At 43.9% G+C, this 12,715-nt stretch overlaps 1 protein-coding gene across 5 annotated transcripts; it reads right to left on the bottom strand.

Annotated features, from left to right (window-relative positions):
- Positions 1–4,470: 4,470 nt before the first annotated feature.
- LOC128331625 (uncharacterized) lies at positions 4,471–12,312 on the bottom strand. 5 transcript variants are annotated; one of them, XM_053265241.1, is made up of 8 exons: positions 11,900–12,312; positions 10,500–10,594; positions 10,274–10,396; positions 10,112–10,144; positions 9,867–9,923; positions 9,706–9,765; positions 9,511–9,618; positions 4,471–9,111 (listed from the first exon to the last, which is right to left on the bottom strand). In XM_053265241.1, exons 2-8 carry the CDS (start codon positions 10,552–10,554, stop codon positions 5,993–5,995), a joined length of 3,555 nt encoding a protein of 1,184 aa, XP_053121216.1. In that variant the 5' UTR covers positions 10,555–10,594; positions 11,900–12,312; the 3' UTR covers positions 4,471–5,992. The 5 variants fall into 5 exon arrangements, with proteins under 5 accessions (XP_053121216.1, XP_053121212.1, XP_053121213.1 ...); XM_053265237.1 differs by lacking the exon at positions 11,900–12,312 and having other exon boundaries at positions 10,500–10,941; XM_053265238.1 differs by lacking the exon at positions 11,900–12,312 and having other exon boundaries at positions 9,712–9,765; positions 10,500–10,941.
- Positions 12,313–12,715: the final 403 nt, after the last annotated feature.

Genomic DNA, 12,715 nt, shown 5'->3' with positions numbered 1-12,715 from the left:
GCAGATATAACAGGGGGGTTCAACACTCTGTTTGTTTATACAGACATTGTAGAGTATCAGATCGTGGGAGACCACCATGTACCCCTTTTGCGAAGTATCACCGTGAAGGGCCTGAACGGTGAATGTGTTAACATTGTTTATGATAAGCCACACTACATCTCTGTCAGCAAGCACCATATTAGCAATAGCAATAGCACTTACATTTATATACTGCTTTATAGCCAGAGTTCTCTAAGCGGTTTACAATGATTTAGCATATTACCCCAACATTCTGGGTACTCATTTTACCGACCTCGGAAGGATGGAAGGCTGAGTCAACTTTGAGCCCCTGGTCAGGATCGAACTTGTAACCTTCTGGTTACAGGGCGGCAGTTTTACCACTGCGCCACCAGGGGCTCTTGATCGTATATTGATACGATCACGGTCCAGATAAAGACGGATCAGGACAAATGTGTGCCATTCCGTTTTGGCAAGGTTATTGTGAAGCTACACTTTCGTCCCAGAAGAGGCCTACAACTTTAAGGGGAAAGAAAAAATGCCAATTCTGAAAACTTATGGCGACCCCGCCCTTTACAAGAACTATTACAGGGCCCAAGCCGGAAGCGCTCTTCCTGGCTTCATGGGGGCCCCTGTCATGTATGGGGCTGGAATTGGGGGTATATTTAGGATCCTTTTCAGGAAAGCTGTACCTCTTTTGAGGCGGGGGCTGGAAATCATTAGGCCACACATCAAAACAGCAGCGCGAGGGATTGCCAAAGATGTAGTGGGCCATGCCTCCCAAGCAGTTCTGAACAGGATGGATCAAGCTTCTTCCTCACAAGGGGGGTCAGGACTGATGTATATCAAAAGAAAACGAAAAGCAGCACGTGTGCAGCTATCAGGACCTCCCCAACCTCTTAAAAGAAAAGGGGTGAACCTGAAAAGGCCTCAGAAGCATCGAAGGCATCCCAAGGGGAAGAGGAAACGTGCTCCCGGTGACATCTTTTAAGTCATAATGGCTTTTATACATTGCAGCTCCGAAGAATGCATGAAATCGGAACTGGACCTTTTCCAAATCGCACCAACACAAACAAGTATCGAGAGAAGCGTATATGTCGAGGTTCCACCGCTTACAGCCCTGACAGACACAGCCCCTCTGGACTTTTTCATTGCGGGGTCTGGAGATTTTTACCTGGATTTGAATAACACGCTTTTATATGTGTGTTGTAAAATTGTCAAGGAGGATGGGACCAACTTGGCACAGGACTCTGCTGTGGGGTTTGTGAACTACCCACTAGCAGCCATGTTTAGCCAGGTGGATGTGACCCTGGGAGACCGTCTTGTCAGTCAGAGCAGTAGCACTTACCCCTACAGGGCTTTCATTGAAGCGATGATGAATTACAGTGAGGCCACTCTATCTACACAGTTTTCAGCAGGATTATTTTATAAGGATGCCCCGGGCTTTCACGAGATAACAGCTTTAGATGGGCAGAATTTAGGATTTTTAGACAGAGCAGCGTTCACATCTGAAAGTCAGAAGGTGGACCTAATGGGGCATCTACACACAGATATTATGTTTCAAGAAAAACTGCTTTTAAACGGTGTAGATGTGAAAATTAAACTAACGCGCAACAAGGACACGTTCTGTCTGATGGCAGGTGGAGCTAACCCCCGCTACAAGCTGCAAATACTATCGGCATCCCTCTTTATCAAGAAATGTTCCCTGAACCCTTCTGTGCGGTTAGCACATGCGGAGGCATTGCTCACAGCCAATGCTAAATACCCTGTGGATTGTGTGAGTATGAAAGTTATTCAGTATCCCCGCTGGAAGCCGTGTCTGCAACCAGGAAAATTTGTATTTAGGGCAGTTGCCAAAAACTGTCATCATTGGTTTTGTAGATAACGATGCATTTAGTGGTTCATATACCAAAAATCCCTTTAATTTCAAGCATTATGACATTAACTTTGCCTGCCTCTATATGGATAGTACTCCCGTCCCTATGAAGCCTTACCAGCCAGATTTTGCAGCGCGTAACTATATCCGTGAGTATGTGGGGTTGCTACAGGTCACAGGCAAGCATCTAGAAGACAGACCCCTGCTCATTAATAGGGAAAAATATGGGAAAGGCTACACACTGTTTGCTTTTGATCTAACACCCGACCAAGAATGCGGGAGCCACTATTCCCTGATTAAGACAGGGAATCTGAGGGCCGAGATACGTTTTGCCAGACCGCTTCAACTGACCATTAACATGATTGTGTATGCGGTATTTGACAATCTCATCGAGATAAACCACAGACGGGATGTACTGTTCGACTATATGTAATATGGATAGCATACAATTAACACGCGTACTGTCTGCCAGCCCCTGCACCCGAAAGACGTTCTTTGGAGTTTTCCCTAGTGACTGGTTGCCTAGAAAGAGACTGCTACAAAGACCTGTGGGATTAGTAGTGAACACACCCCCCCATAAATTCCCGGGAGAACATTGGTTAGCCATCTACCTGCCAGAAGACAACCAGGCAGAGTTTTTTGATTCTTATGGACACCCCCCAAATCACCCACGTTTTCCCAAAGCGATAATGAATTTTTAAAGAAAAAATGCCTCTAAGACTGTCTTTCAACCCTGACAGCTCCAAGCTCACGACTCTGTGACCTGCGGCTACCACTGTTTGTTCTTTCTACTGCAGAGGGGTAGGGGATTAACATTTAAGCAGATTCAAGAATTGTATTCTGGGGATTTAGAAAGAAATGACCAGATGGTCGAACTGTATGTTAAGAAAAAGAAATGCATGCCTAGGCATGTCGCAAATTGTTTTCAAAACACGCAAGGTTGTGGATCTTGTACTGATTTTCACAGAACAATAAAGTAAGCCTTGAGTCTTTAAAAAGTATACGTGTGTGTGCTTGTATCATTCTTACCCGCAAAGCAGCAACTACCACCCTGTAAAATATATTTCAGAGAGAAAATTTATTTGACACTTTTACATGTTTTAATATCTATGTAGCAGGTTACAATTGGAGCCAGTGAGTTCTCACGGGTATTTTAGAAGTCCTGGGTGTAGGTGTTAAGGTTAGAGGGCTAGCTGCAGGGGTAGGATTCTCCATATGCTCCAAAAACTCCCTACTGGTCTGGTTTCCTGCCACAGAGGTAGGCACATTTAACTCTGCCAAACCGTTCATGAACAAATCCCAGCCTTTAGGGAAGCGTTTGGAACGCAGGGTATGAACTTGAGTGAATGCCTTGATCAGATCCACCATGTTGGAACCGTCAACAGCCGTCCCCTTATAGACAAAACGCCCCCGCTCATCCCACGCTGTAACTGCAGCATTCTGCCTCAGCTTGTTTAACAAAATCTTTGCCGAGTTCCTAGAACGCACAGGGAGAGTGTCCAAGATTTCCTGAAAGGAGGGATCAGAGCTGTGTGTAGCTTCAGCAGCTGGCATCTCAGGCTGTGGTAGAAAAAGGTTTAGTCTTCCCTTTTCGGTATCACCCATTCTCACATGTGTTAAATATTTTTGAAGTAGGCCCTCATAAAGTTTAGCCTTTTCATATTCTGTTAAGTCAGACCTCTGAAGAACACCTTGCATTTCAGTGTCTAAAGCGTAGATTGTAGCAGCTATGATGTTTTCCTCCTTAGGAGGGTTCCCTTTTAGCAGATCTAACTGGTGTTTGGGGACCATGTACATCTTTTCCGCATACTCCATTATTGTTTGGTTAAAAGGCTTGTTATCAGAGGAATTGCAATTCCTAACAGCGACGCAAGAAACCCTCCAGACTGCTTGAGCAAAAGCTTCTTCTTTCTCAGAGATACGCGCTTGTTACTCAGTTTTTTAATTAATCCACGCTTTTTTCTTAGCACACGCATCTGGTGCGGAGACAATGGAATATTTCCTTTTAAGGTGTTTAGGGCAATCTTGGATATGGCTGATATTAAATCATCAGAAGCTGCACATAGTATGGCTTTCCTCTGCTGTGGAGAGGCATTAATAAGGAGTTTTAAGAGGGCTACGTTTCTCTTCACGCGGGTAGACATGGCTCTCAGAGCAGTGGGGTAACAGGAATACCTGTGAAAGCATCAGTGTGACCCCCTTTTGTATCCCCCCTTTGATTTTTTCTTGATGTACACGACAGGCCATTTGGGAGGGAAAAGACCCATTCTGACCCTATAATCCTCAGGAGTTCTAGGGTTTAAATCCACAACTAGATAACCATAAGGCTCCCGTGTGGCATCGTGGTAGGCCTCTGTGAAATACTTGACATCCCCGGGGAAAATCTGACGCGCCAAATTAATGATCTGTAATTTATCCCTTGGGTTTTTAAACAGCACCATATACTTGGCATTAAGGCTTATGGTGCGGGCCGCTTTCCCTTTGTAGAAAACATTCTGTGTGATGAGAAAAACACTCAGATTCCTGTGGTGAACAAACTCAGTGAAAGCGCGTTCAATTTGCTGGCTGTCAGATGAAGCACTCATCAGGTCATCCAGAACAAGAAAACAGATTTTATTTGGGGGTAACAAGCCATCATCATCAATTTTCTCAGACATACCTTCTACAAATTTTATCATAGGGTATTTACAGAGCATTTGTTTGTACAAAGGTTGCCAACAAGAGTAACACCATACGATTTTTTCAGGCATCACAGATAGCACACTGTGTGCATTGTCCAGCATTTTTTTAAGGAAAAACGTTTTTCCGCTATTGCTTGGTCCCGCAAGGATAGCGGAGAAGGGGTGTTGCCATCGAACATCCATTTTAATACCTGTAGGGGATAGTCTTAAAACCCTCAATGATGACGCGCTTATCAAACACCACTCTCTGCGTCTTCCTCAAAAGACGTGTTTCTATCTCCCATCTCCTCTTATTTCTAACGATGCCATTCTGCTCTACCACAATCTCACGTGTTGGGTTCTGGTCCAAAACGTAGGCAAAAACCAGATTTTTCAGACTGTCAAAATTAATTTTTTGACAATTAGAAAAGTTCAGAGTAATTCCCTTGACCTTAATACACGATTCCCCCCCTGACAGCTTGTAGCCGTAAGATTTAGGACCTGTGCTCACAAACTCTGTTACCTACTGGTCTGCCGGTAGTTCGTTTGTCAGCTCCCCTAAAAAGTTTCCAAGGGGTGGGTTGTACTCCCCCTCACGAGACACATAGATCACAGAATCTGTGTCATGGTACAGGCACCGTTCCCCCAGCTTCTCCATGATAGAGTACAAATGCAGGCGTGCATAGGCGGTTGTAAAGCAGGCCAGAAAAACATTTGTGTGACCTGGCGGAACTATACGTTCTTTTGCATCTTTCCAAGACACACAACATGTATCATCATCAAGGAATTCACACATAGAGACCTCATAGCTATCTGAAAAGAGGTATTGGAAAAGCTCGTTAGGGCTTTTTACTATTGATGTCCTAGGAAGGTTTGATCTCTGAGCAAATTTCCCCCACAAGGAATTTAAGAAAAGCTTGGCTATCTGGCGTTTAGCAGGATTTGATTCAATCATCTCGGGGCGTAAACACACACCTTCTTTCTTATAATACTCAGCAATGTATTTCTCCCTATCCTCCCTGCTGACATACTCTGCTGGGTAGCCCGAAGCCTCTTGCTTCTGCCTGAGAAATGTTTTGACGTACTCTGAAAAGAGGCTGCCAGAACTCCTTTCAAAATGCCAAACCTCATAGATCTGTGCCACCCTGTAACCTTTAGCCACAGCAACATTCAATTCTACAGTGCACCATGTACCCACTAAAGCCCTTTCCTCATCATTGTGCCTGCATTGCTCCAGCTGCTGTGAGTCTGCACAGAGACTGCACAGCGGAAACATGAGCCTCCCGTTCACTTTGACAGGGAGGACAGGGAAAAAGAGACGGCGTGGTGGGTATACCTTCACCTTGGCAATTCCAAAATATTCAGAGAGTGGTCTAAAATCGTCATAAATTACTTTAGGGTGTCCTATGGGAAACTGGCGATTTCGCATGATAAAAGGATAGAGAGAGGTAAAATCTGACTAGTGAATCTGTTCTCCCTCCTTCGCCTCATAATACAGACTCACACAGCCTGTCCTGCCCCCAAACAACGCATCTCTAGGTTCCAGAGGTTCTGGAAATCCCTGCTGCTTCAGAAAATCTACCACCTTCTGATCCCCCTTGACCATGTCACGCCACTCATGCTCCCATATACAACGGACTTCAAACCCCATGCGTTTTAAGACATCTGCTTTCCTCTCACTAGCATTGTAGAGAAAACCATAGGTTTCCGACAACATGGGGTGCTGTTTGTGTGCTGAATAACAGGTTACACACCCGTGATAAAAGCAGCCATTAAATTCAAAAGCACATTTCTTTCCCCCATTCACAGAATAACCATCTAAATAATATGCCTTAACACCCCCCGACGCCTCCTGAAGCTCCTGAGGAATATCAACCTTAAACTCACCCCCTTTCAAAGCGTGTTGAATATGTATGTTTTCCCTGTGGGCTATGTATTCCAACCATTGAATGGACATAGTTGAGAATCTTTTGCACTGATGATGGTAGTTATCTGGGGCCGGTATGGCGATCTCTTCATCTTTCAGATACTTGTAGCGGTACATTCTTAAGCACACACTAGCAAGCGTAGGGTATTGGAAGGGGTCGATACCCACAAGAACCCTGGCATTTTTCCTCCCCATAGGTTTATCAACGACATCCCATGTCATCTCAACCAATTCATGTCTATATTTTGTACAGGCCTGCATCAGGATGTCTACATCTTTCTGACAGTAATAGGCCAATTCCTTCTGCATATCAAACGTTTTTGATTTGTTTTCCTCATACCACTTCATGAATTCTTCCCTATCTGCAGGCTTCATAGCATCCACACCGTAGTCCTGGGGGTCTGGCATATTCCCAACATAACTCTCATTTTCTTTTTTATTAAAGAAATGTGGGAAATAGCCCTTGCAGCCCTGAAAACCCATAGCTTTGGGGAGTTTTGCTAGAGCCATGGGTAGGTGGCATAGGGAATCTATAAATTTTATGTCATTTTTTGTAACTGTTATACACAGTAGTTTTCCCCCCTGTGTGAGCAGCTCTACATCAAGGCCTTCATTGATTAGCTCTCTCAGTATCAAAATGCCATCGTAGCTCCGCGAGTTGTGAGCCAGAAAAGTGCACCCCATAAACTTATTATCTGATGTAAAACATAATACAAAGTCATTCAGACATTTATCTCCCTTAAATTCCCAATAATCCCCTTGGGGCCCCCACTTCTCCCAATCTTTCTGCTTCTCTTGATATGCTTTAACAGGCTCCACAGTCTCCCCATCAAAGGCCCTGGCATAAATATAGTTTGGGACGTGGATCCCATCCTCCTGCCTGCATTCGCAGTCATAAAACACATATTTTACTGATATCTCGGGGTACTGTAGACGTGGAATGTAACACGCGTGTTCTACCCCGGGGGAAAGGTACTCATAACATACATGGCACTGCTTTCCCCTACAGACGCTTTCAGCTTCATGACCCGCCTCGACATAGCGGAAGCACTTTTCACATAGGTCACGCGGGATGCATTCTACCCGCCCCATGGCGGCGAGCTTCATATGCTTTCCTAGACACTCATGTGATCTACACTGCATCTTGCATTTGGGGCATCTGATTACACGCCCCACATGTTTTACACAGCCAACCTCTAAACAGCGGTGGCACCTCATCAAACAGTCGTGTGTGTGTCTGTAGGGCGTGTAGCAGACATAACAAAAATTTCTGGTCCCAAAAAACCCTTTGATGTTCTTAACCCCATAATAATGATCCTTATGAAGTAACAGAAAACAGGTTTTGAGGTACTTCTGTTCAGGAGTTTTTAAAATACTCCATCCAGAAGTTCCCCATTGCACAACAACAATATTGACCTTCATATGTGTCTCTATGATTTCCACGTCTGCAAAAGACATTTGTTTCTGCTCACTCCACCCAAGATCCTGGTACAACTTTTTTGCTCCCTTTTTTATCTGTGTAGCGGTGGCTCTCAAATCTAGAACAGCCATGAGACTCGCTGCAAAACAGAGGGCTGTGTTAGGCATGGGGACATCTATCAGATGCAGCCTCTTTTTCTGTATAATGCTGCTATAGGGTATTGATTTTATATGCCTGCGACCGGCTCCTCGTGGGGGTGTGATAACAATCACAGCCAGTGTTAATACACCATCAGCTAAAATTTGTGCATAACTTTGAAGCAGGTTAGATATAGCGCTTAGGAATGCCTCAGCGTTCAGATGGCCTGCCTGTCTCCTTGCTGAGTAAAGGCGGTTTGAAATCCCTGGCGCTCGCAATCTGAGCTGTACAAAGTCCCCTGGTTCTATATGGTTGTTTATATTATCCAGAACCCTTTGAATAGCAGAATGCATCCCAGATAGCGCATCACAAAAGGAGTGTACTCTGTCCAAATTCACAAACTTGAATTCGTAATACATTTCAGTTCCATTAAAGCGTGCATAGCTCCTATTATAACGCTGTATAAACTGAAGATCCACAGGTGGGGTTTCTTCAGAAATACCTGCTGCTTCTTCAGAAGAGAACTGTTGGGAACCAGCTGCAGGTCCAACATCGAACGCCAAGCCTCCTCGAGAAGCTCCACTGTGGGTAGCCCGCTCTTTGGGGGTGGCATTCGGGCCAACATCAGAAGCCTCACTTAGAGAGGACCCATTCTGGGTTTCACACTGTTCAGTAAAAGCATTCTGAGGACCGGGGCCACTAGGTGACTCCTCGGATGGTTCAAATTTGTCTGAAGAATCAGAAGCATTCCTATACCCTCCTGGCTGGTGGCTAGATGCGGACCCTCCCCCCACCTGTATGCAGACAGGGTATGGTTGATCTTTTTTATTTCTGTCTACGAAATCACACACAGGGTTTGCACGTGTCTTTAGACATTGTAGCTGTTGTGAAGTATCACTAATCACGGCCATTTCTTTACGTATGATGCGTTTTGCTTGCTCAAGGTGTTGCTCAGCTTCGGCCTTGCGTTCAAAAGCCACAGCCCTAGTCCTTATCAATGTCTCTATGTGTTCTGTAACACGTGCCATGCTGGCCAAGAACTCGTTATCTTGGAAATTCAGCTCTTGGACATCACGGAGCCCCGGTTCATGTTCTGAAACAGATAGATCGGGGGGGGGCAGGGGGTCACCATGTATGTCTGGAGTAAATCACCCACAGCTAGTAGGTTTGAACGTGTGTGTGTGTGTGTGTGTGTGTTGTGCCATGGGGGGGGGTAGACTTACCAGGCTTCTGAAAGGGTCTCTGGGTGTCTTGTGGTTTTGCCCGCTCCTAGGGCCTCCGGGTCAGCTGTCGTCAGGTAGTAGAGGGAACGTCTTCAGGAATCCACGCAGACAAGGGGGGGGGGTCCTCCCCAACATGACACATAGGTGTGTGCATGATGTGTGAGCGTGTTTGTGTCATGCGGTGCAGAAATGTCTTACCCCCATGGTACAAACATGTGTGTTACTTAAGTATGTAGCTGTTTGTGTCAGGCAGTGTGGAAATGTCTTACCAGGTTCCAGGATAGCCCTTCTGGATTTTTTGTAGGCTGGCTGCACCTCCACGTTGGAGTCCCTGGGCGCCATGTGTCCGGGTTGATGCTGTTCATGGGATACTACATCTGCAGACAAGGGAATCATACGGTTTTATCAATAAAAGCTATACATAAATAAAATAGTTAAAACATTTCATTCTTTCTTTCTCCTACCCTTACTCTTTGCTTTTCTCTTCAATCTGCTTAGACGTGTGGGGGCTGGTTCAGGTTCTTCTGTAGGGGAAAAAAGGGGGGGCATGTTAGATAGAATTAGTCTGAGGTTTCCACACGGCGTATACATTTGCAGGGATGCTTTTAAAATAAAGCTATTTTACCCTCTAGAGCACTCTCAGTCAGATTCCGCAACCCGTCCTGGGTATTTGTCAGGTCCACTGTGAACAACATAGGCATGTGTTAACCATAATTATTAATAATTCTATTTGTATCCCCCCCCCCGGCCTTCCAAAATAAATAAATAATAAAAATGGCTCAGGGCTGTTTACACAGAGAAATAATACACAATTTGTTGAATTTTAGAATGAGATATTACAGAGAGATTGGGGGGGGGGGCTGTTCTTACCTATGTTATCATCACTTCTCTGCCCTATGCCATCTACAATAAAGAGAGAGAGAGAGACAGAGACAGAGAGAGAGAGAGAGAGAGAGAGTTGGTCTTACTCAGAAAACCCTTCAAAACAGTACTCATCTAGAATTTATTTTAAATTTTTAAAATGTAATTTACCAGATACTGTGTTTCTAACAGCCTGTGATGTGAGAACCTCATCCTTTGGGATGAGATATGGGTCCGAACCCTTTGAGAGCGAAAAAGTGGCTCTCCCAGACCGAGGGGCTTGAACAACATTTTCTGTAGAACATCAAATATAAATCAGTCATGTATATATCTTCATAACAGTTTAAAACAATCTAAAAAAAGGAGGGGGTTTGGGGAGAGTAGAATATAGCCATACCCATATCTTGAGGGATATTGAGAAGATTGCTCATTTCATCATCCCTTATGGTCATCTTCTTTGGTGGTGTTTTTCTTTCTTTGTTTTGCTGAGTGCTGTTGAATATATACAAAAATACCCAACCAGGGACATGCTCAGACATATCCTCCCCAAACAGAACCTAAACGGGCACCAAGATGGAATATCGGCATGTTTACTCTCTTGCTGTGGGCTGTATCCGGCAGGCCTGTGGAAAACCAGAAGCGGTGGGGATAGGCCCCTTGCTGCTTAAAATGGAGGCCGAACTAAGACCCCACATGGACTCTCTTCACCCTAACAGCTTGCTAGATACTGAGAACTATTTCACATCTGTGATGGCTGCAGAATTTGCAGATGGGAAAATCAATAAGGGCAGATTTTTAACTATTTTTCTGTTCGGTGGTTTGCTTACAAAAAGTCTTACAAAGCGTCTATGTCCTGTGGTGAGCCAGCAAATCATGGACAAGATGGCCATTTTTATTACAGATTACATTGTGAGGAGTGGCTGGTATGAACACGTGTGCTGGGTGAGTTTATTTAATTTAAACCATTTACAGGATTGTGAGTTGTGCATGCATAACCCTGTTTTATTTATTTGTTGCAGGAGAGCTGTTTTGCAGAGAACAGAAACTGCCCTTGGAATACTAGATTTCTACAGATGTTGAGGCGTACATCAAAAATGCTGTATATAATACTGCCTGTGTAAATATAGGTTTTAAGAATAAAAATTTAAAAATAACAAGGGTCAGGGTTCTCATTAAAAAAAAAAAAAGGCCCTGTGGGTAAGATTCAAATCATTCCTGACCCTAAAACATGCTCTCCAGATATAAAAATAGACATTTACTAAGGAAGCATGCAGATTCAAAAACAGGCCGCATGGCGTAGAGAGGAAAAAATGAAAGAGAAGGGGGGTAAATTACTAAAGTTACATGCACTTTTAAACCATACAAGGCCCTGAAAACAGGCTCTCCATATATAAAATAAGCATTTGCTAAGGATTCAGGCAGATTCAAAATCAGGCCGCATGGCTTAGAGAAAAAATGAGAGAAAAAGGGGTAAACTGCTAAAGAATCATGCATTTTAAACCAATCCTGGCCCCTAAAACAGGCTCTCCATATATAAAATAAGCATTTACTAAGGATTCAGGCAGATTCAAAATCAGGCCGCATGGCGTAGAGAGGAAAAAATGAGAGAAAAGGGGGTAAATTACTAAAGTTACATGCACTTTTAAACCATACAAGGCCCTGAAAACAGGCTCTCCATATATAAAATAATAGCATACTAAAATATCAAAAGATTCCAAAGATATCAAACAGATTCAAAACCAGGCCCAGCAGCATATTTTAGAAAAAAGCAAGTTATAAAATGGTGGGTAGCCATACCTCAGACTTCTTTCTCTGCAGGGTCCTGCTTCTGGGGAGTGCTTCTGGGTGAAAGAGAAAGACTTCCTGCTTCAAACTAGTTTTATCAACGTGAGTTTTATGCCAACATGGTCTTGCAAGACCTTTCTGATTGGATGTCCACCAGCATACTGGTTAGGGGAGTGGTAAAAGATTCATGATGGCTGATGGGATTATCCCCCAACCTACTACAGAACCCATTGTCTGATGAACGCATCCTCTTGTCGGACCCCAACCTACTACAGAACCCTCAGGGCTGGTGAAGTTCCTTGTAAATATATCTGTAATAGGGTATCCCCAGCAAAAATAAAGCAGTCATTTGTTTAGAGCCAGGGTTATTTTATTTATTTATGAATTGATACATAATAATATAGTATTTTAATAGACATACAAAAACAGTCAGTATTCTAGGAAGAATGTATTAACAACAACAAAAAAAAGCAAAAAACACACACCACTAGAGGGCAGTCGTGTACAACAGTTCCATTAGACTTTTGCGAGGGAATTTATTCAGGTATCTCTGGAACAAGAAACTGTCTGTATCCCCTTTTTTCGAGGACACAGTTCACAAAAGAGAGCATTCTGGAATCGTTCTGTTGTGGGATAGCTTCTAACACAGCCTGCGGGTCATCAGAACCCTTAACCCTGCTGATGAGGTTTAGAGTCTGATTCACGGTATCACTAGATAGCAATAACATTTTCAAGCTGTAAGCAATTATAATAATTATGTGGAGCACTGCTTTCACACACATCCTTGATGACAATGTTCTAATAAATCTGGAAACATTTCTATCGGTC

The sequence above is a fragment of the Hemicordylus capensis genome, chromosome 6, assembly GCF_027244095.1.
Source record: "Hemicordylus capensis ecotype Gifberg chromosome 6, rHemCap1.1.pri, whole genome shotgun sequence".
NCBI classification, from domain to species: Eukaryota; Metazoa; Chordata; class Lepidosauria; order Squamata; family Cordylidae; genus Hemicordylus; species Hemicordylus capensis.
The sequence above is the reverse complement of the archived record's forward strand: the minus strand, read 5'-3'. Positions and strand labels throughout refer to the sequence as shown.

What these genes read in the sequence shown, in the direction of transcription:
- LOC128331625 (XM_053265237.1), bottom strand. Translation starts at nt 10,641, where the DNA reads ATGTCTGAGCATGTCCCTGGTTGGGTATTTTTGTATATATTCAACAGC. An exon ending in GACTGAGAGTGCTCTAGAGG is followed by an intron (nt 9,766 to 9,866) that starts GTAAAATAGCTT and finishes TTTCCCCTACAG; the next exon opens with AAGAACCTGAACCAGCCCCC. An exon ending in GAGAAAAGCAAAGAGTAAGG is followed by an intron (nt 9,619 to 9,705) that starts GTAGGAGAAAGA and finishes CCTTGTCTGCAG; the next exon opens with ATGTAGTATCCCATGAACAG.